The sequence below is a fragment of the Ixodes scapularis genome, unplaced genomic scaffold (assembly GCF_016920785.2).
Source record: "Ixodes scapularis isolate PalLabHiFi unplaced genomic scaffold, ASM1692078v2 PGA_scaffold8__174_contigs__length_109621045, whole genome shotgun sequence".
Lineage (NCBI taxonomy): Eukaryota > Metazoa > Arthropoda > Arachnida > Ixodida > Ixodidae > Ixodes > Ixodes scapularis.
Window position 1 is genome coordinate 97,761,413 of NW_024609883.1, and position 22,555 is coordinate 97,783,967.

A 22,555-nucleotide genomic window follows, 5' to 3' on the forward strand; every position below is an offset into this window, starting at 1 on the left:
CCGCCACCATTTGACCGGCGCACAGGTCTATCACGTCTACTTGCGCTTTTTGAGGAATTTCCTTTGGGCTCTGAAAGTTACTTATTAATCTTAGATTTTTTTGTTATAATAAAACAAAGATGAATAAGTAACTTTTAGAGACCATAGGAAGCTTCCGAAAGAGCACAAGCACCATGTGACAAATAGCGGCCAGTCACGTGACAAATTGCGGCCACTTTTCCGCGGCGCCCGCAGGCGCAGACTGCAAATTCGTATTGTGTCGTAAATATAGCTCTAAAAATTTTTCTTTTTCGTTGTAAATTCGTTTTATGACTTCCTTTTCCCAACCAAGATGTATAAAAAAATGTTTCAATCCTTTGCAGGTGTCTTTTAACACATATGCTCGCAGGAGCATTATGTTTAACTTGCAAAGCGCCTAAAAAATGAGGATACGAGGAAGAAGAGACAAAACCAAGTGCTAACTTACAACTGAATGTTTATTGAACAATTACTATTTGTACACAGATTCAAGCTCCTGACTGGTCCTGTCTCTTCATCCTTGTGCCCTCGTTTTTTAGGCACTTTACAAGTTAAACATGTACCAACTAAGCCAACTGGTCCTGTCTCTTTATCCTTGTGCCCTCGTTTTTTAGGCACTTTACAAGTTAAACATGTACCAACTAAGCCACCTATCTATTTTACTGCATGATGTTTCTTTTTAATGTGCATCCGCGCAAAATCACTTCAGCATACGTCTGCATTAAGGTCCTTCAGACTGCACAGGTGCATCTGCTTTGATCATTTTAACAGGTCCTCAGAGGTACATTCTGAAAGATACACCTTAATGTGCATACTCACAGGTGCATATTAATATGCATCCTCACAGAAGCATCTTAACATACATTTTCACTGGTGCATCTTAGTGTGCAACTTCAGATGCCAGATGTCAATGAGGGAGCATGGAGACTGTAGGCACATGCGAGGGTTGTGCGCACACCCCCCAAATTCTCCTCCTGGGGCAAACGGGCCACCTCGCACAGGCGGCGGCCTTCCTCGGCGGAATTATGCAGACTCTCGGATGCCGTTGCGAGCCTGCCGATCACAGAGAAATGCGACACCCATCAACCGGCAAAGGTGCCTGAGCCACGTGACACCGATCGGCCAGTAAAGGTCCCTGAGCCACGCGACACCGATCGGCTGGCAAAGGTGCTTGGGCCACACGGCACCGATTGGCCGGCAAAAATGCCAGTCACGTGACACCGATTGGCCGGCGAAGGTGCCTGAGCCACGCGACACCAATCGGCTGGCGAAGGTGCCTGAGCCACATGACACCGATCAGCTGGCGAAGGTGCATGAGCCACGCGGCACCAATCGGCCAGCGAAGATGCCTGAGCCACGTGACACCGATCAGCTGGCGAAGGTGCATGAGCCACGCGGCACAAAATCGGCCGGCGAAGATGCCTGAGCTACGCGACACCGATCAGCTGGCGAAGGTGCATGAGCCACGTGACACCAATCGGCCGGCGAAGATGTCTGAGCCACGTGACACCGATTGGCCGGCGAAGGTGCCTGAGCCACGCGACAACGATCTGCCGGTGAATGTACCCGAGCCACACGGCACCGATGGACCGGCGAAGACGCCCGAGTCGCACGGCACCGATTGGCCGGTGAAGGTGCCTGATCCACGCAGCACCAATCAGCCGGCAAAGGCGCCCCAGCCACGTGACACCGATTAGCCGGCGAATGTGCCCAAGCGACGCCCCGGCGACGATGCCCGAGCCACGCGAGTTCACTACAAGGTGGCAAACGACCTCTCGAACGTGTGGCATCTCAGGTGTGTGTCTAGAGACGACCTGAGGTAGAAGGAGGAGGTGCACTGCGGACACCTGTGCCGCTTTTTGGAAGCGTGGGTCAGCCCGTGGACGACCAGCTCCGTCATCGTACGGAAGCGCGCCGCGCAGGTGTTACACACAAACGGATGTTTCTTGACGTGCGACCGCCAGAGGACGTGTCTCTTCCGGCTGCACACGTGCCTCGCCAGGCTGGCCTCATCGGCAAAGAACACTGGACAGAAACGGCACTTGTGGAGCGAGTGGCACTCCAAGTGCGCGTCCAGAGATGACCTGAGGGAGAAGGTGCGCGGACACCGCGGACACTTGTGCATCGTTTTGAAGGTGTGGGCGATCTTAGGGACGCTGCGCAGCGCCCCCGTGTGAAACCCTGCCGCGTAGGCACCGCGCTTGAACAAAGGCTCACCCACGTGTGACCGGGCGTGCCTCGCCAGTTCGTCCTCGCCAGAAAACGACGCGGAGCAAAGGCTGCACTGGTGGGGCACGTGGTACTTCAGGTGAGCGTCAAAGGATGACTTGAGGTAGAACGAAGCGGAGCACTTTGGACATCCGTGTGGCCCTTTGGGGGTGTGGGAGAGCCTGTGGGTGACCAGCTGTGCCCTCGTGTGGAAGCTCTTCGCGCAGACGCTACAATTGAACGAATGTTCGCCCGCGTGTGACGGGGCGTGCTTCGTGAGGTCGTCCTTGTTTGCGAAGGACATGGGGCAAAAGCGGCACTCGTAGGGCGTGTCGCCGGTGTGGATGGCCACGTGGCGCTCCAGGCTGTTGCGTTTTGGAAACACGGCTAAGCAGTACTCACACTCGTGGAGTTCCGCGGTGGAAGGGCGTTGCCTGGATCTTGAGGATTCGGAGGAAACGTCGGGGTCACCCGAGGGGCCGCTTGAAGCGTCTGGAGTAAGTTTGTTCTTGTTGGGAAAGGTCGTCGAGGACTGCTGGTGCTCTAGCGGCTGCTTGCCCGTTGGAATAGGCCGTGCCGAAATCACATCTCCTTTTGCTTGCAGGTGGTCAGCAGCTGAAAAAAGAGAAATTGCTGCCTTTGTTATAAACTACCATGCAAGTTAAAGGGCAACTCCATCCAGTTCAGGAAATTTTGGGATTATGAATGATTTCATATTAAAAAGCACAAAAAAAAGCACTACATCATTTGCTCTCAACAAAAATAGGCTATAGTTTGAGATATCTTGCTCTAAACATGCACAGAAACCGAAACTACAACTCCGTCGGCCGACATTGGCCCTGGGCCACCAAAAACATGGCTACCATATGGTATGAGCGGTCATGTGTCACGTGATCCTCTACGCGACGACGGGCGGGATTGGGGCGGGCGTGTACAAGGAGCATGTTTGCATCGCAGTCTTCACCTCGTTGTGGTGTCTACAACATCCGACGTATGCACAACTGCGGCACCAGTCTGTGGATGCAGCGTGAACGAAACTCCTAGAGACAATAATCAGAAATGACGAGATGACGACGGCCATTGTGACGCAGGAGACGGCGATGACGGCTGAACGGCTCTTGAGGCTGAGAAGCGGGCTGCATAGGTATGTTACACCAATAATGTGGACAACACTGAGTGCTGAAAGGAGATGCTGCTGACATCACCTGTTATGCTTGCCCGGAGAAGTAAAAACAAACAAAAAATAGCAATGTTGACGACGTTTAGCTCGATGTTGGCTACATCACCACTGCAGCCTTGACTGCGCTGTTGGTTGCGCCTCGATTCGCCCGCTAGAGTCGACCGATTTCGGCAACTTGGCGCGTTAAAAAGTTTGCCGGATCATTTAAAAAGATTTAGACACAACTAGGTCGTAATATTTAAAGTGTGGCCTTCCTAGGTGGTGCTGAAGACGACTGCATTGTATTTTTCAAAAACAAATATGAAGTGGAGTTGCTTTTTAAGACAATCAAAAGAGGGGACAGATCTAAGACATGTAGCACTATAAAACCCAAAGACGAACGGGGCACAAGTCATGTGCCGGCTAAATCAATCAGCACACAGTTTCATGCCATGTGACCAAGCACTCCACAAGTGCGTAAGTAAAGTGCAACCTTTTTGCTGTAAAGCTGAATGTTTAGTGGCCAAGCAGGCAGTTGGCGCACATTTTTACTCAACTATGTGCTCTTTTTCTCGGTGCATACGGCCATTGAATTGGCGCACAAACCCTGCAGTGGTGTTTCTATGATTGAAATATACAGCACACAAAGACAGAACAGAGAAAAGAGCGCACACAATCGCTGAACTTACAACTAAAGTTTAATCGTCAAGGTGAAGCCTTATATTCAACGACCAACCAAAAAAAAACACATACCCAATGACACACCAGTAGATTCAAGCACCCTCATTGAGGTCGTCGTGCAAGAAATTGTAACTCTTTACCGAATAACAAAGCAGATGGGGTGCTTACATAGTCTTCCTTTAGGTGCGCAGTCATCTCTGCTTCAACGATTTCACTGGTCAGGGCATTGCTGCTTCTTCCAATGCATTTTCCAAAATCAGCAGCACTCCCACAATCACGACAGTGAATCCTCAAGTGTCCCGATACCACCATGTTTACATTGCAAGTGTTCCCTTAACCTAATGTTCAAACATCTGCCAGTTTACCCTGTACTGTATTACTGTTTACTATGGGAAAGCAGGATGGAATATATACAACTTTTCCTGTGCATTCAACAAACTGATATTGATGCTTCTTAGCACATCCCAGAAAACCCCCAGCTGTATGATTGACGTTACTACAAAGCTTAGACAACTTGTTAGGGGCAGAGAAGGCAACAGAACAACCTACCCTCTATCATATTTTCTTCAAGCCATAAGAAATTCTATGTAAATATGGAACAACAAAATTTTTTTCTTTCTTTGGGAATGTCTACCATATTTACACCGCATTCTACTTTAATTTTCTTTAATGAAGTGCCTGCAACAACTCTTGCAAGGTCTGGCAACAACTCTTACAAGGCCTGTTACACAAGGCAAGTGCCTGTGTAAGCGGCCCACCTGTTTTGCTATCTGGTAAAGACTTACGATCTCTTGTACGACGACAACGGCCGTGGTAAGGGTGCTGGAATCTACTGGTAAGTCAATGGGGGGGTGTTTTTTCTGGGTTGGTTGTCGGACATAAGGTTGTGCCTTGATGATTAAACTTCAGCTGCAAGTTCAGCGATTGTGTGTCCTTTCTCTTCCGTCCTGTCATGTGCGCTGTATGTTTTAGTCATCATGCCTTACCAACAAGCCCAAGCTTCCATCCGAGTCCTTCAATACCCTACCGGTCACGAAACTTCAGCCAAAGTTTGGTGCAGGGTCGATAGCTGCCACTAGGGGTGCGTTTGTCTTGGAGGGTGGCCTTTTCCTTTGGCTGCCCCACTGTCAGTAAGCCACCCAAAATTTGTAATTACAAGTAGTTTTCAGAAACAATTTCTCCTACACAAACTTTGGTATGCTTGTATATGATTACATAATGTATCCATGCACCCCAGTCATTCTTTATTGATCTCTACCAACAACTCACAAATAACCAGTTTACAGTTGTTTTCAAAGAAAACAATGCTTTTACAAGCGAAAAAGAGCTAGGCAATTGAGTGTACTGGTTTGCAGTGCCTCTACGAGATGGCACTAGTCGCAGCGCTGAATTATGACGGTGAGTAGGGTATTGAAAAATCATTTCGAGAAAAAAATTTAAAAAATAAAAATGATATTATTTTGGAGATTGTTGCAGATACAGTAAACAACTTGTTTTTCACAGGCTTAATATTTCGCAATTCAGGTCAAAGCTGAAGTTTTGGAATAATTTGCGGGTACTAATTTTTGCGATGTGGTGGGATCTCAATATAGATTCCAATGCGTTTACATTTTACAGGAATTGTTTGCAAAATCTATTTTTCAGGTTTGTAGGCGATTCGCGAAATGCACGAAAATTTGGTTCTCACAAAAATTAAGTCGTTTACAGTATATAAGGTTGACAGCTAGTTGATTAAGTGTACAGAGCCAAAGACGCTCACCGTAAAGAGAAACGCTGTTCGGGCAATGACATATTATCTGGATTCATAGGTGGCTGATTCAAATGGTTCAAAATTCCAACACACTTTTGGGTTGCCAGACTCCCAGCACTGCAGGCTAGATTGGAGGCTCCTGGCCCCCTTGTCGACGACAGCGCCACGCATGGTCAAGTACCAAGCTCTCCCACAGCGACACGGAGAAGTTTCGTGACCAGGGGCGCATTGAAGGATTCTGCTCCCGTTTTGAACACTGTTTTTGTAGTACGTATACTAAGGATTTCAGATGTCAGTTTTCTCAAAGTACAAGCCAAACGCCCGCCGCTAAGCAAGACGTTTCCCGACACTTTTCATCGTCGGGGAAATGTTGCGGGAGTATTTCCTAAATGCAATCCTGACCGAACGACAGAGCGTACGCGAGGAGAGAGCAAATTAAATTAAGAAGGTGAAGTCGTAACGGCCAAACTATGAAAATGATCAAAATTGTTCTAAACTGAAAGGAATCGTCCGTTAAATCGGCACACCAACGATTGCCTTCACAATGACTCTTGCAAGGCCCGGTGTTTCGGCATATGAAGTGGATTACCGGAAGCCGATGGCACGAGCCCCCGACTACGACAGAGCAGCATGATCTTCTTCCTCGTTATCATTTCCTTGGACCAAGCCCAGCTCACCGGCCGCTGCTCGCCCATCTTTTTCCTCAGAACCCTCCTCACATCAGACGCCCGCAGCCACTGCAAACAATGGAGAATGAGTGGAAGCAAGTTCGTAGCTGCTCGCACATCCGAAAATAGGCATACCGAGCTTAACCGTTATGCCTCACAAGTAATGCAGACCTCGCGTAGTCACTAAAAGAATGCTACAAGCAACGGAGCATTTACTTGCTTCACATTTTGATAGAATTGACTAGAATGGGGCTTTTTGATGTATGGCAGAGTATGTTCATATTAATAATGTCACTCTTTGCAAAAAAACAAAACAAAAAAAAACTGCAAAACTCTTTTTCTCTACGGCCTCGATTTTTTGCGAATCAGGCAGGGGGTCATATTTACGGCCATTAAGTTTCACAAATAGTAAAGGCTGAAATTTGCCTCTCAAAACAATAGAAATATTTGCGCCCCCTTAAAGTTTGCGAATATTAAAGGTCCCGAAATTCACGAAAATTAGGGGCTTGCTAACATTAAGGGTTTTACAGTATTCACTATACAAGTATTCAGATCTCTGCTGATGACTCCCCAATGAAGTCATCAGTCGTGAGACCTGCATATCGAGTCTGGACAGACTATCGGCACTGCCAGTCTTTCGTGGATGCTTAAGGTTCGCAGATGGAGCCAAGACTGAGTCACTAAGAAATGCTGTAAGTGATTCACAGCGTGTGTGAGACCTTTTTTCAATTAGCCTCAGCAGAAGCGAGCAAGCAAGTTACACAAAAAGAAAAAAGGTTTTTATGCCCAAAAATTCTCTTCCGATAAATTTTACGGCTTTTTTTCTTTTCTTGTTTGTTACTTTAAAATGCTACCGACCTCCTGGTTAACCTTCCAACACATTGCCTATGCTCGAGAACACTGGCTTTAAACTTGGATACAAATAGGATGGACGTCGAAGTCCCGAGCCAAGAGAAGCCAGGTGTACCTCGGAGGCCCTCTGCTTGGGCGTCGGCCACTTCAGGTAGGTGTCGCTGTCCACGGCAGCAAATGGAAAACATGCCAATCCTGGAAGAGACAGAGAAGGTAAGACGCGGTGCGATGCAGCCGCACAGCTTTGGCAGTAGCCAAACAGAAAGAATTGGCAGCGACCTTCATCGTGAAATGCATAGAGTATTTAAGGAGAAATCGTTCAAATTTGTAAATCGTTATGTGATGTCATGGTGACGAGTCGTGGTGTCGGGTGAAGCCCTGATGCCACATGACTTGACGTCATGTGAGATGGCCATGTGACATGATGTTGGTGTCAACTCGTGACACTGCGTGATACTATATACATTACTGTGTCAAGCCATGACGTTGCAACATTGCGACATTGTGTCAACTAACATCATGTGAGCCGGTCGCATGACTTAACAGTGTCAAGTCGCGGTGTCACGCAATACCACGACATCACGCGACAGTGTCGAATCGTGATGTCATGTTGCAGTATTGTTGCCGTGACATTGCATTGCATCACAACTAGACAGTTAACGATGACAGTTTAGCGACTCTGGCTGAACGCGTAGATGACTCGGAAAATAGATCGCGGCGCTCGAATCTTCTTTTTTTTGGCCTCCCTGACTCTGATAGGGAAACGTGGGCACAGTCGGAACAGAAAATAATAAACCTTTGTTCTCAACATCTTGATATCAACATCATGCCAGACGGCATCGAGCGTGCCCACCGACTAGGTCGATATCGTCCCAATCAGAACCGCCCGATAATTGTAAAATTTGCTCTTCATAAAACCAAAGAACGAATTTTTTCTCAGGGTAAAAAGTTCAAGGACACTAGCTTCGCTGTAAGTGAAGATTTCTCTCCTTCGGTTCAGCTTGCTAGAAGGAATTTGTTAACTTTCGCGCGTAACCAAGCTATGCCCTTTTCCCTACGTTTCAAAACGCTCCTCATTGGACAAAAACGATACTATTTTGATGACGCGTCAAACACCGTAAAAGAGTGTCCTTCTTAACTAACCCGATCTTTTCGCCGCGGTCATGAACCCACTCCCCCAAAGCCACTGTCCTTTATTTACACAAATATAAGAAGCGTGATATCTAAACAAGACGAGATATGTAGCCTAATTGCATCTACCGATTGTGACATTATTGCGCTTACTGAAACATGGCTGTCATCATCGGTAACTGATACAGAAATTTTTACGGGCACTTCTGGGTTCAATATATTCCGCAAAGATAGGGAAAGTGGCCGGGGAGGGGGGGTCTTGATTGCGATAAAAGATAGTTTTGTGTGCAACCTAGTAAGCTTGTCTTCACCGTTGGAAATGCTATGGCTTTCTTGCACGGTTCAACACGCTTCGCTCCTTATCGGTGTATGTTACCGACCCCCTCACAGCGATCCATCTTTTCTAATTAACCTCAATGACGCTTTCAATGAATTGTACCTTAAATATCCCAAATCCAGTATTCTGCTTTTCGGTGACTTTAATTACCCCTCTATTGATTGGCCCGCCTTATCCGTTTCGGTCCCTCTTGATACGAGTGAAGCGACTGGTTTCGTTAACCTTTGCTTCAATTTCGATCTCTCGCAGCTTGTAACTAAACCCACACGATCAACCACCCACTCTTCGAACATCCTTGACCTCATCCTTGTTTCTGATCCTGACTCTCTAAAGTCGATAAACTACCTACACGAAATAAGTGACCATAAAGTGATTTACTGCACATTTTCTTTAAATATTCAGTCAAAATCGAAGCGGAAGAAAACCGTAAAACTATACGAGAAAGGGAATTATCAAGGAATGAATACTGAGCTAGGGAAATTCTTAGATGTCCTTTTAATAGACTTTGACAATCGGTCCGTCTGTGAAAATTGGACTATGTACAAATCTAAAATGCAACAACTAGCTGAAAGCTTTATCCCAACTGTGACATTTTTCGAAAGCGCTTCTGCTCCATGGTTTAATGTTACCCTGAAACGTTTAAGCACGAAAAAAAAGAGACTCTTTCGTAAAGCCAAAACCACGGAGCGCAGCTCGGACTGGGATAAGTTCTATAGTTCCGACAGACAATTCAGAAGCGCAATCAGAACACAAAAACGAGCGTTTTTTAATGTTGATCTCCCATGCATGCTGCAGAGCAACCCAAAAAAGTTTTGGAATGTCGTTAATCCTAAACCTGAAATAGTAATCAATCTTAAAAACGACGATGACTCTTTGGTTCCTGATGACGAATGTGCAGAAAAATTCAATGATGTTTTTTGTTCAGTGTTCACACAAGAGTGCAATGATATGTTTTCTATGGTTCCTCCTGCCTTTCCTACATCCATGGATGGGATCACGTTTGAACCGGCTGGCATTGTGAAAATCATCGACACCCTTAAGATTTCTTCATCAGCCGGTATCGACGAAATAAATGTAAAAGTGTTGAAAAATACTAAAGATATATCTAGCGTAATATTGGCAAAGCTTTTTGCACAGTCACTTTCTACTGGTTCCTTGCCATACGACTGGAAAGTTGGGAAGATCGTCCCAATCTACAAAAACGGAAACAAGTGCTCCCCTTCTAACTACCGTCCCATCTCCCTAACAAGCGTGTCGTGTAAAATAATGGAACATATCATCTACTCCAAAATCATTCATCACTTGTTAGAAAACAACTATATCCATTCCGCCCAACACGGCTTCCGAAAAAACTTCTCCTGTGAAACTCAACTCGCGTCTTTCGTCCATGACCTGCATGTTAACCTCGACTCTAACATTCAAACTGACGCCATCTTTCTAGACTTTGCTAAAGCTTTTGATAAGGTCCCTCACAGACGTCTCATATACAAGCTTAATCAACTTAACTTAGACCCCGCGATTTTGAACTGGATCATTAGCTTTCTTACGCATAGACATCAATTCGTTACCGTTAACCAGTCATCATCCTCTATTGCCGAAGTCACCTCAGGCGTTCCTCAGGGATCGGTCCTTGGACCACTCCTATTTCTAATATACATTAACGACCTACCCGTATCAATCACGTCGCATATTCGCCTCTTCGCCGACGATTGCGTCATCTACCACCAAGTAACTAACCCTTCGGACCACCAACTCATTCAAGATGACCTCATACGAATTCAAGCGTGGTGCGAAGAATGGCAGATGTCTCTTAACGTCCAGAAATGCCAGCTCGTGTCATTTACACGTCGTGTAAGCCCCTCCGTGTTTTCCTACTCACTTAATAACGTACCTCTGCAGAAAAGCCTTTCCTATAAGTATCTCGGAGTCCACCTCTCATCTGATCTTTCCTGGGCTACTCATATCAGTCACGTTATCTCCACTGCTAATCGCTCACTAGGCTTCTTAAAACGTAACCTTAAGCTAGCCCCTCCTCACCTAAAGCTGCTTGCCTACTCATCCCTTGTCCGTCCTAAATTGGAGTACGCATCTGCCATCTGGGACCCGCATCAGGCCTATCTCATCAATAACCTCGAATCACTCCAGAATCGTGCAGTACGTTTTATCTACTCAGATTATTCTTCCTTTTCTAGCGTAACTAATCTTAAAATCCGTGCAAACCTCCCTGTCCTTTCTGTCCGTCGTAAACTTGCTAGGCTATCTCTTTTTCACAAATTTTACTACAGTCAGTGCCTCCGGTCATCATACATCATATCTTCAGAATACCGGCTTCGTCGTACGGGACATAACCTCGCCGTAAGACGCCCCAAAGCAAGAACCGTCACCTTCCAGAATTCATTTTTTTCACGCACTGCCATTGATTGGAACGATCTTCCCGAGAACGTCATCATCACTCATGACCCGATAGAATTTAAGAAACGCTTGCTAGACTCCCCACTTTAGGTTTGTACGAACCATCTATATGTGTACAGTTTGCCTTTCACATTTGTGTGTTTTTGCTCTTTGTACGCGAGTTGTTTTTGGCGTGTTTTCTACCCTTTTGTTTTACGCTCTGTACCCACCCCTTATGTAATACCCCCAAGGGGGTCCTTAAGGTATCTAAATAAATAAATAAATAAATAAATAAATAGATGACCAAACCAGTGGTGCCAATATGCCATGCCATGGGGTATGCATGAACAGGCAGGCGGACGATGGACATATTTCTAGGAGTAATTTCTGCTAAAATAGGCTGACAATATTTTCCGGCATTAAAAACAGGACATGGGAGGGGAAGGAGCGGGATTGAAAGAAAAAGCAAGCTCTGCTTCTACTGAGTTCACTGTACAAATGCCCATTTTTTAGAAGTTCTTCGTTTAGTTGAGTTTGCATGCACCTTGCTTCTTTCTTTTTAAACAAAGCCAATGCATCAACATCTGTGCAAACAGAACATATTGATAGATGCAACCACAGAAAGAGCTCTAAATTTACTCTATGGAAGGTAACATTTTTATAGTATGTTTATTTTTATAAAATGCATTACGTATTCTTTTAGATTTCTTCCACTCGCTTAGCACTCATTTCACAACTATGCACGCACGTTCCCACTACTATGGGACACGAGGCCTCATTGAGACAAAGCGACGAGACGGCAGAAATACACCTTCAAAGCAGGACTGCCCCGGCCAAAACGAGACGTCCGGTCACCCTAGCCGTAAAGCGTTCCATGCTTTAAAGACAAAACAAAGTGAGCCCCCATCACCTCCACCAACGGCAACGACACGCCACCTCACGAGGGATCCAAGATTTGGCTGGCTGGCAACTGCCAGCTTTTGTATCAGGCCAGTGGGGCTAAAGTCCTGGGAAAGTAGTGCCAAGCTCCCCGTACGGTTGCCATTTTGGTCCATGGAATGAGCAGTTCCCCTGACCTCTCCATTCTTGGTGAGCCAATCCAAATTCCCGGCGACGGGTTCCTTTATGAAGATATTTTTCGATTGCCCAGATTTTGCTATCCACACACCGGCGAAACAAGCGCACCTCTTTGCACCGCCACCACATGCGGCGTCGGCGCTAGACGGCAGTGAAATATAATCTCCCTGTCTCGAAGTATGCAAGGAGAATACTATCACTGCAAAAGATGCGTGGATATCAGCACGTCTGATGAGCCGATTGCATTTACAGTGCCAAGGACGATTATATTGGCAATGAACGCTTTCAGCACGATGACGCTTCAGAGAGATCCTGGTGTGACTGGTTCAGAACAACCTTTTCGAAGCTTCACAGATTTGAAGAGGCCCAAATGGTGACTGCCATGGCAACAGAGACAAATGAGGTAATCGCCATGGGGGATTTGACTCCTCTGTGTGTTAGTATCTGTTTGTGCCCGGTTGGCAGGCAAGGAAGGCAGTGGTGCTACTTTCCCAGCGCCCAGCGACTTTAAGTAGGGCAAAGGCCGAGGCACGAGCATGCGCTCGCAGCCTTGGCTTCGCTCTCATCAGGAATGTTCAATACGGGACCTACTCCGGACTCGGTGGCTGCAGACGAGGGGGAAGAGTGATGCGACTGCAACAATCGCCTGGTCCAGCTCTTGGAAGTCTCTTAACCTGGTAAACAAAAAAAAGGATGTCTGGCTTAGAGACTGTTAGATACAACAAAGAAGCGATAGCACTTGATGGGGGTTTCTAATGAGCAGTACCTGTTATCGAAACTTAGTGGACATTTCCTCGCTAGGTTTAGTGGAGAATTGGGACGCCGCATCACGTAACACTACGACGTCGTGCAAACCATGACGTCGTGATCCTGTAACGCCGCGTGAGAATATAGCGTCATGTGGCACCTTGGCATTACGCGACACCATAACGTCCTGCTACAACCTGATGTTTAGTAAAACCATACCGTCATGTGGATCATGACGTGATGGGATATGAGTTGTTGGTTTGACATCGTAACCCCTGCCGTAAGGATGTAATGGTTGACATCACAGTGTCACGTCGTGATTCACATAACGCAGTGACGTAGTGGTTGACATCACAATGTCACACCTTTTTCACATGATATCATGATCGACGTGACCTCATGTGAAACACAACGCGACATTGTGATGTCAACCACTACGTCGCGACATCATGGGTATCACGACGTCACGTGAATCGTGCCGAGACATTGCGATGTTAAATATTAGGTACGTCACCACGTCGCGAGACGTTCCGCTGCCTTTGGCAGGGGCTATGACGTCAAACCGACAACTTAGCTCCGTTGCTGACGCTCTCTCAAGTGGCTTGCTACAATGCAACCAATACAAGCAAGCAAGGTCTGTGCAGGGCTCCCATGCAAAGCCGTCGCCCCAACGTCTCGCGGAGGTCGTACAGCTTACTCCGTCAAGGAAGAAACAACCGCGAAGAAAGGAGCTTGGGGAATGTGAGACTATTCTCTACATCACAAACTGCCTGGGTTCAAGAACAGTCCGTCAAAGCTCCGACGCTGAACCGACAGCTTAAAGACCGACAACCAGATTACGACTATGTTCAGGTAGCCTATCAATGCCTCCTCATCTGCCTTTATGCTTGCTGCATTTCATTTTAAGCTTGACTGATGGAATAGCATTAAAAGCCGTCTTGGCTATTACTGAGTCATGGTCATGCAACTCTAAGCTTGCCCGCAGCCAGACAGCTCAACAGCCAAAACTAGAATTGATGATGGTCGGGAAAAAGAGTTTCTAACAAATGTGTGACCACTGCATTGCCAACGCCGACATACCGACGCCCTTACCATATCGAGCTCAGCCTCTCTTGTAGCGCCTTTGTTTCCAGCATAAAGTCCGGCGGATCCCAGAGGTGCTTGCGTTGCCCCTCATCGCTGACTACGGACTGTGGTGTCGCCAGCGGTGACTTTCCTGGTGTCCCCTCCGACACATTTTGCAGGCTACCGTCTGAGGTCAAGCTGGAACCAGACGCCACCACCGGCCCCTTTGGCTTCGGAGAGCTCGAAGGAATGAGCAGTATCCGGTCATCCGAGCCATTCGAAGTGCGGAGGACAACAGCAGCGTAGGTTTTTGAGCCGACGGTGAGCCGACGGTGACCGACTGGAGCCGAGCCAACTGGAGCTGAGCCGACCGCAGCCATAGGCATCGCTGCATGTGCCACCGTGAGACCCGTTGTAGGTACCACCGCCTGAGTTACGGCAGGATGCACAGTAGTTGTTGCCACGGAGGAGGCTGGTGCAGGTGACAGTTGCCGACCGGTGGAGACCGTGCAGGAAGTTGACGTGTTCGCGTCGTTCTTCGTCGCCCATGACGCCATGCTGGTAGCAAGAAATCTGGTGCCGTTGGACGGACTAGCCGTCGGGAGAAGTAGCACCCTGCCGGAACTGTCGACGCACTTCAGAAAGGTCAATCTGGTCGCACCATTGGCCGGAACTACGGCGGAGACCGAAGACGGGCTCGCCTCGGAGTGACTCGGCATTCTTTCAGGTGTCACTATGGAGTCACTGGGAGGTTTCTGCAGGGTCACTGGTAGACCGGGTTCATTGGATGGCCACTCCGCTGGCCACTGAGGCGCACTGCCGATGATGGTCTCTACGTTCACTCCCTCCAATAAAGGGTCTCTCTCAATCTCTCGTTCCCTTCCCACGGCACACGGACTGTCCTCGGACATGCATGGCTGAGCCGGCAAGTCTTGAGCGCCTTCAGTCGCGGGGTCGGGAGCAGAGTAGCAGGTTGCAACAAACATTTCTATTGCTACTTACAAGAATGCACTTTGGGTCTCTGTATTTCGCTCATTTGAGCTTCACCATAACTTGCTGACCCGGTAAGGCACTTCTGGGATTTTAGTTGGCAACGGTGGCAGTCACATGTCCTGCAAAGGAGAAGCCGAAACTGAAAGCATGGCAGCACTCCATTTGCACACAACAATGGGGGAGGAAGGCAGTCCTAGAGTTATTATAATGGACTCTGAAGCTCCAGCTGGCACTAGTGTGCTGTTGCAAATTGAAGCAGACAGCAACCAGTCGAAAATTGACTTCCAATTGTGCATTTCTGCAGAGAAAAGCGGGTGTGTTTTTTTTCTGTGCAAATGATTAATCGAGAAAATATAACGAATAATTATATATAGTAACTAGTTTGGAAAATTTCTCGAACATGTAAGTTAAAATATTGGTCAGTTGCGGGGCTTTTCCGTCGAATTCATGTCATTAAACACAGTGCTAAAACAGCTTCATCCATGTACTTACGTGCAATGTTGGGCACTATGCGGAGCGCAAGTTCGTCTGCTTCTTGCACAGGGGTTGCGATGATGTCAGAATGCCGAGCTATTATTGGCCGATTGAAAAAAATAGTGGGCAGACCTCAAGGCATCTAGTATTGAGGTCTACCAACTATCCTTTCATTCAAAGTCAATTAGAGCTCAGCGTCGTTCTGACGTCACCACAACCCCTGCGCAAGAAGCAGACGACTCGCTTTCCGCACTAGAGCAAACACGGCATCGGCGTTTTAATGGGAGATTAATGTGCCAAGTGAAAGAAGGACATGCGGAAAGCTAAGAGAGACAGCAAGAACTATGCAGTAACACTAGATCCGTAGCTCCCTGTGCATGCAGACAATCAAAATAAAGTGAAGGCCAAGTTAATATAGTCAGATTTGCAATAAGTGTGTCTTGCTTTATTCTCTCTGCTTGTGCACATGTGCGAAGATGCTTGTTTTCCGTTCAAAACATCACTCGCGTGCTCGAAATCTTTGAAAATAGGGAGGCCAGAAAACAAGTGCCCGATAAAAGCTGTTTAGATTAGGAAATAATGTGAAAAGACACCTTTCATAGCCCACATACATTATTATTTATGTTTTGAATGTTTTTAACCATTCATAATGATGCACAATGGGGCAATTTTCACATAAGTGACAGGACTGGCATATTAAAAATATATAAGCATCACCCACACTCTACATTTGTTTAGACTGGCATTTTGATTGGATTCGTCGCTCCTATTTACATGCCTTCTGTGGGACAATTTGGGCCTGAAGTATAGCAAAGTTTAGCATTGTTCAAGGATGACTGAAATTGCTGTAACTAAAGGAATTACCTTTTAGAATGTTAATAAATGTACATACTTTTCGGTATGACCCAAATAACAAAAGCGATTCATGTTATTTTCTGGCGAAGAGACGAAAGGCAGGTGTTTTCTCATAAGAATGCACAGGAGCACCGCAAAAGTAAGACCAGTTGTTGTCTGCTTCAATTTGCACCCCAGAAGTCGCATAGACACTAGACGCCAGTTGAACCTCTAGCATATGTTATAATAACTCTATGACGTGATGCCCTTACAATGATGACAGGACAACCAGTAAGCGACACTGGGACTAGGAGGACAGCACATTGTGTCATCTTCCTAGTCCCTCTGTCGTATTATTGGCATTTTTTGCAGCACGGTTCAATCAAAAGATGGAAAACACCGAGGGTGCTCAAATATGGTGTCAATTAACTGCAAAAGGAAGTGGACATTGCCAACCAAAGTGAGGCCAGCAGTTTCTCTTGGATCGCTTCTACACAAACGATTTCAGCAGCCATAAGTGGTACTGGTGCGACACCTTGTTCGCTGCCTTTAGCGTACCTCTACGGCAAACCATACCTTTTAATGTATCGGCAGCATGTTGATAATGTCTAACGTAAGGAGCTTAGCCCTGCCCTTTCCGAAAAAGCGACAAACGTACCGGTAGCCCTTGGTTTCACTGGAGAAGATGGAAGGGTGGATTATAAAAGAGTACAGGCAACAAAGAGGGGATTGGAGTGCTGGTGGAAATTATCTAGGGAAAAGTGAAGAAACCAGGAAAACATAAAAGGCACACTCAACCTGGACACTGAGAGGTCTCTCGGCACCACCAAGGTTAAAAAAGTGGTATGATACGTTGATGATTTTTCGGTGTTGCTTGAGGGCTTTGACGGTACAGTGGCGTCAGTGTCTAATGTGGTGGCAATTTTTGTGAAGGTTCCTAAGGAAGGGGTTTTACAGTTTCTAGACCTCTCTACGCACTTCGACATTAGCCATGTGTGCTGGTCTTACAAACCTCGATCCAAAAAGGCTATTTAGGACTACAGGTCCGCCCACTATAAGGTGATGAAGAGGGACATAGCAGTCTCGTGTCTGGAAGCGACCCTAAAAAAGTTGTGCTTTCACACTGTCGGTGATAGCTTTCAGGTGCAGTGTAGTAGACCGAGAGATACTGGATTTCCATCGGCCCTGTTAAGTGACGTTGCCAGTACACTTGAAAAAAGGGCTAAAGGGGTTTCTCCATCAAAGAAAAGGGTTGGCAGGAGGAGGACTGTTGTCATACCTGAACAAGGTATCTCATAATTAAAAAATTATGAGATACCACCCACCAGAGAATGAGCCAAATTTGTTCGAGGGTCACCTCGAAGGCAGGGGGGCTACCAAAAAACAGTTGTAACAAAAAGTATGCCAAACCGTTTGTGCCTTGTACTTCGGGTGCTGTACAGGGTGTTTTCACTGACGTAATTCGTCCACCATTTTGTTATGAGCTGTCTGGTACTATCGTGGACACTGTTAGCTATAACACGGCAGCGGCGGCCGTCCCGTACCCCCAGCGCCCCATAGCAGACGCCGTCCGAAACTCCGCGCAAGCGCCGTGTGGCGGACTCGCCCTTCCCACCTGCGAGCACACCCTCACTTTGTCGTCTGCTAGGCACAGAGCAGGCGATGCCGCAGTGCTGCTCGTCTGGTACCCTCGCCATAGCGAACTGGTCCCAAACTCATTTTCTACCAGCGATTTTTATTGGGGCAGGTGACAGAGTCATTAGGACCCCTACTAAAGTTTCTTTTTTTTTTTTTTTTTGGGGGGGGGGGGGGTTTAGGAACAGGCGTGCGCAATGCATTTTTACCAATATATGTTCGCAAACCAGTATGAACGCAGCAGGTGTGATACAGAAATACACTGTTATACTCCGTTTCACCTTAAGTCCGACCGCAGCGTACGCTACAGAACGACAGAGCCAATCAACTAGCGGCAAAGGAGCAACGTCACGGAGTGCATCACCGGGGGACCGAATAAGGTGCAAAAAGTGCTTTTATCGCTGCTTGGTTGGTCCTATCGTCTCGTAGAGCCGCTGCGCTTAAACCTAAAGTGAAACGGAGCATAACTGCAAGTTTGTCCCATAAAAGAATTTAATCTACCGTGATGTTATATTTAGTGGCGAAGATTATCCTTAGCCAGCGGAGTCAGGGAATCAACCGTGGGCACTTCTTACGCGGTGGTTCGCTGAACCGTGTTCAGTAAAAATTGGCGAGTGCTGTGGCGTCGTCTGCTCTGTGCCCAGCAGACGACAAAGCGAGGGTGTGCTCGCAGGTGGGAAGAGCGAGTCCGCCACACGGCGCATGCGCGGAGTTTCGGACGGCGCCTGCTATGGGGCGCTGGGGGTACGGGACGGCCGCCGCTGCCGTGTTATAGCTAACTGTGTCCACGATAGTACATGCTGAAAGCGAGCATTCCGAAGATTCGCGGAACACCCCCAAATCAGAAATGCACAAAACTTGCAAGTTTCATCACGCCCTTAGTTTTTTTGTTTTTTTTTTATAAATGAAACATTTTCTCACTCACTCACACAACAAAATGGCAGATTGACATCATGTGAAAACACAGTATACAGCCCCCTCTCTCTCTTGTGGCGAGGTCTATATTGAAAGAACCGATAGATGCTTAAAGAACAGGCTCAGGGAGCACGACTATTCCCCGAAAGCTACAGATCTAAAAAAAAAAACTCCCTTAAGAAATCATGCAAGCATAGTACATACGAGCTTTGAAATTCAAATCTCTCGGTTGGTCTCAGCGAGGTACCCTTTGTCTTTTTTGACAGGAGTTGCTGAATGACTAGTCAGGGAAGTCAAGCATGAAGGAGCCATGACACGCAGCCCAAGAGACCGCACCACAAGGCCTGCTATTGTGCTCTTATCTTCACAACTTTTCCCACAAGCTCAAGAAAACAACCAATCGAGTCAATATAGATGTCATCTTTTCTGCCCCGCATAAACTTTCCAGTTATGTAAGAAAGTAAATGGGCCTTCTATTCGACCTGCATGCTGAACCAAGAGCCACCAAACTAAATTTGTTCCTTGCACAGAGGGAGTGATTTATTCCTTTCCCCTTTCATGCGGAAAGCGCTACAACGGACAAACAGGACAATGTCCTTTCCACACCCGCCCCCACAATTCTATGGTCGTTATATTGACAATATTATTGGTTTTGGCCCCCCTCTCGTAGTTGACTGCTTCACCAATGCACTCTGTAACGCCCACGCCTCCCTCAAGTTTACCTCATTGATATCGAAATCCTCTGTCAACTTCCTAGACTTAAAAATAACCAGTGACGGTCGCAAGTTCCACACCTCTGTTCATTATAGACCCACTGACAGCCATAGCTACCTTCTCTACTACTCGAGCCATCCTAGATCCCAAATCAACTCTATTCCCTTGGATGGATAGATGTTAATGGCTATACCCTTCGTAATGGGCGGTAACTTGCGCCACCTAGCAATTTCTCTGCCTCCGTAGGATTTGCAGCGACGACATTGATTTCCGTCATCAGCTTAAGACGATGACCACCTTCTTTATTGAACGTGGTTACCCACTCGGCCTTCTGCGCAATGCCAGCGGTCACGTTCCTAACATTTCGCGGCACGACGCTCTATTTCCCCAATCAAGGTCTAAACCCCTGTGCAACTCCCTCATCTTCACATTCCATCTCTCGATACCTAGGCTCAACAAACTAATCATGGACGCCACTTCCCACCTCGCAGATTCCAAAGTTCTTTCTAAAGCACCCGCGCTTACTTATCGTCGACAGCCCAACTTACGATCCCTTTTAGTATGCAGCAACCGTTCCATAAGACCACAGACTTTACTCCCCGGTACCACGCTGTGCGGTACCCCAAAGTGCCTTACGTGCAAACACACCAGCCCTCCTCCCAACCTGCTAATGAGAATCCCTGACAATCACACCTGCAAATCTTCTAATCTGATATACGTCATTTCCTGCACACTCTGTCCAACCTTATTATATACCGGTGAAACTGACCGCCGACTCCACGAACGCTTCAGAGAACACCGCAGACTTGTCACACTAGAAAGAGTGGGCCAACTCAAACATGACCTTTCCACAGAAGTATCCAAACACTTCTGCTCCACAAATCAGGCTTCCATACACCCACCTCACGGAAAAAAAGAAGAAAACAGATTAATTTTCAACTTAAAAACGGTTTAAACAAGAAACTTTCTTTCGGCTATTAGACCATTCCCCTTTCTCCCGCTTCTTCCTCTTTTTTTTTGATAATTTGGTTGGTCACGTGGGGGCTATAAGCTTACCCCCACCCGCATTCCTCAACTTATTGCCTTCAAACCTCTTGCAACTTACTTGACGACTTTTCCTCCTCGCTCTCTGACTCCCCGACCTCACATCTGTCACGTGCTACCTATGCCTTTTGTATATACGGTATTATTATTCTGATCTGTCATCTCCCCTGTTAGCGTACCTGAAGAAGAGACCGTTTGGTCGAAACGTCGTTCCCTTCCTTTCCTTTGGCACTTATCTTTCACTTCACATCCCTACTATGTCTCAACGACCGACTTTGGGAACACAATAACAACACCATCAAGGCCGACTCAGGTCATTTAGGCGTGCACTGCCGAGATAACGGGTGATCTTTACTTCTGGCCAACTGCACTGTACCGAGCAGGAGCAATAACAAACTTACGCGAGAAATCATAGAAACCGCGAACATTGTCACGCTAGATAGCTTACGTGTTAGCACGCCTTCGACAGCTTTGTCAAAAAAAGAGTTAGACTATTTAGGAAAAGTTACCTAGTTTCATCAGCCGTAGCTCGAATTAGTTCTTTATATATAAGAGTAATTAAGAAGATGGAGCCCAATACAAACGAGAGATGAGAGTCAGCGCAGTGTGCGTGTTCCTTCTTTGTGCGAATGGACTTTTGAGGTGTGTCTGTTCTTGTGCGCTGTGAAGCGTAAGCATGAACCACCAACTCGACCAAGCTGAAGTATTGAGAAATATTAGTGTTCAGCAGAGCGTTAACGCTGGCTAACGCGGCCCCCGTACGGTACGGCCCCTGGCGCGCTCCGAAGAGTATGCTTCGAAATGGCAGCGCAAGCTTTCAGTGGCAATAGCACTACATACGGCAGCCTGTGGTAACGCTACGTTAAAAGTCCTTATTGTCTTTCGCATTTTTGCTGAGCAGAGCCCATACCGATATTTGCGCCCGTTGTCACCATCACGATGATGCTGGGGGCCTCAATACTTACGATCAGCACTTGCTTGATAAATGTCTCCAGTCGCCATTCAATGAGCGAGCACTTGTATAGTCAGACAGTGAAGTCATACCGTGAATTCTCCAAGTTTACAAGGCACAATAAGTGGTGTCGACGATCAACTTGTACGCGCCCCAGCACGAACAAATCGACACAGAATCGCCATTTTCAGTTTGGATTGGCTTGGATTATGGAAGCTTGTTTTTAATTTGAACAGACATCTGGAGGGTACCAAAGGGTACATACAAAAATACGACTATTCTGTAGTTTTGTAATATGGTATTTAATTATGATATTCACATCTAATGTAATCATTGTAAATAATTAATAATCCTGCAACTTATGGAAAGCGTCAGTTTCGGTTTCTTCATGCCCTGGTGATACAGAAACGCAATGGCTGGGAAGGGGAAATCGGGCTTTTGTTATTGTTTTTAGGCTAGGTGGCACAAGCTACCGCCCGTTACATAGGGTACAGCCAGTCTCTGGCGGTGATCGTGAGAAACAAACTTAATAAGTGCGTCGGAGTAACTCTCAATGACTGAAAATATGGTGCACGTGATGTTTTCATCACAGTCATCAAAAATAATGGTGGAAGAGTGCGACTAGAGGACCGATCAATATAATCCGTGTGCCGAGCGCCGGGGTTCTGCTGTCCGAGCAGTCACACTCTGTCCGAGCAAAAGAGAGTTGAGCGGCACATTCGTTTCTTACGTCTTTCTGCACGATCATAATCGAAACATCACGTGCAACCTATTTTCAACCATTAACGGTTCCTACATTTCACTCTTACACACTTATTAGAAACATATACCATTATTAAAACTGTTTCGCACTACCACCGCTAGGGGATTCTTTTTGTCTTCTGGTTGGCCAAGTTCAACAAAACTGTTT

The 22,555-nt window shown here is 46.8% G+C and overlaps 1 protein-coding gene across 1 annotated transcript; it reads right to left on the reverse strand.

Annotated features, from left to right (window-relative positions):
- Positions 1–429: 429 nt before the first annotated feature.
- Positions 430–21,794, reverse strand: LOC8039183 (zinc finger protein 443). Its single transcript, XM_042287092.1, has 6 exons — positions 21,659–21,794; positions 14,112–15,196; positions 12,864–12,946; positions 7,452–7,531; positions 6,406–6,553; positions 430–2,841 (listed from the first exon to the last, which is right to left on the reverse strand). Exons 2-6 carry the CDS (start codon positions 15,068–15,070, stop codon positions 1,772–1,774), a joined length of 2,340 nt encoding a protein of 779 aa, XP_042143026.1. The 5' UTR covers positions 15,071–15,196; positions 21,659–21,794; the 3' UTR covers positions 430–1,771.
- Positions 21,795–22,555: the final 761 nt, after the last annotated feature.

Bases quoted from the DNA above. Each gene is read 5' to 3' on its own strand.
- LOC8039183 (XM_042287092.1), bottom strand. From the start codon at position 15,070: ATGTTTGTTGCAACCTGCTACTCTGCTCCCGACCCCGCGACTGAAGGC. The intron at 6,554-7,451 runs GTACACCTGGCT...CATTGTTTGCAG, and splicing joins CCAAGCAGAGGGCCTCCGAG to TGGCTGCGGGCGTCTGATGT. The intron at 2,842-6,405 runs GTAATCCACTTC...CTCTTTTTTCAG, and splicing joins GCTCGTGCCATCGGCTTCCG to CTGCTGACCACCTGCAAGCA.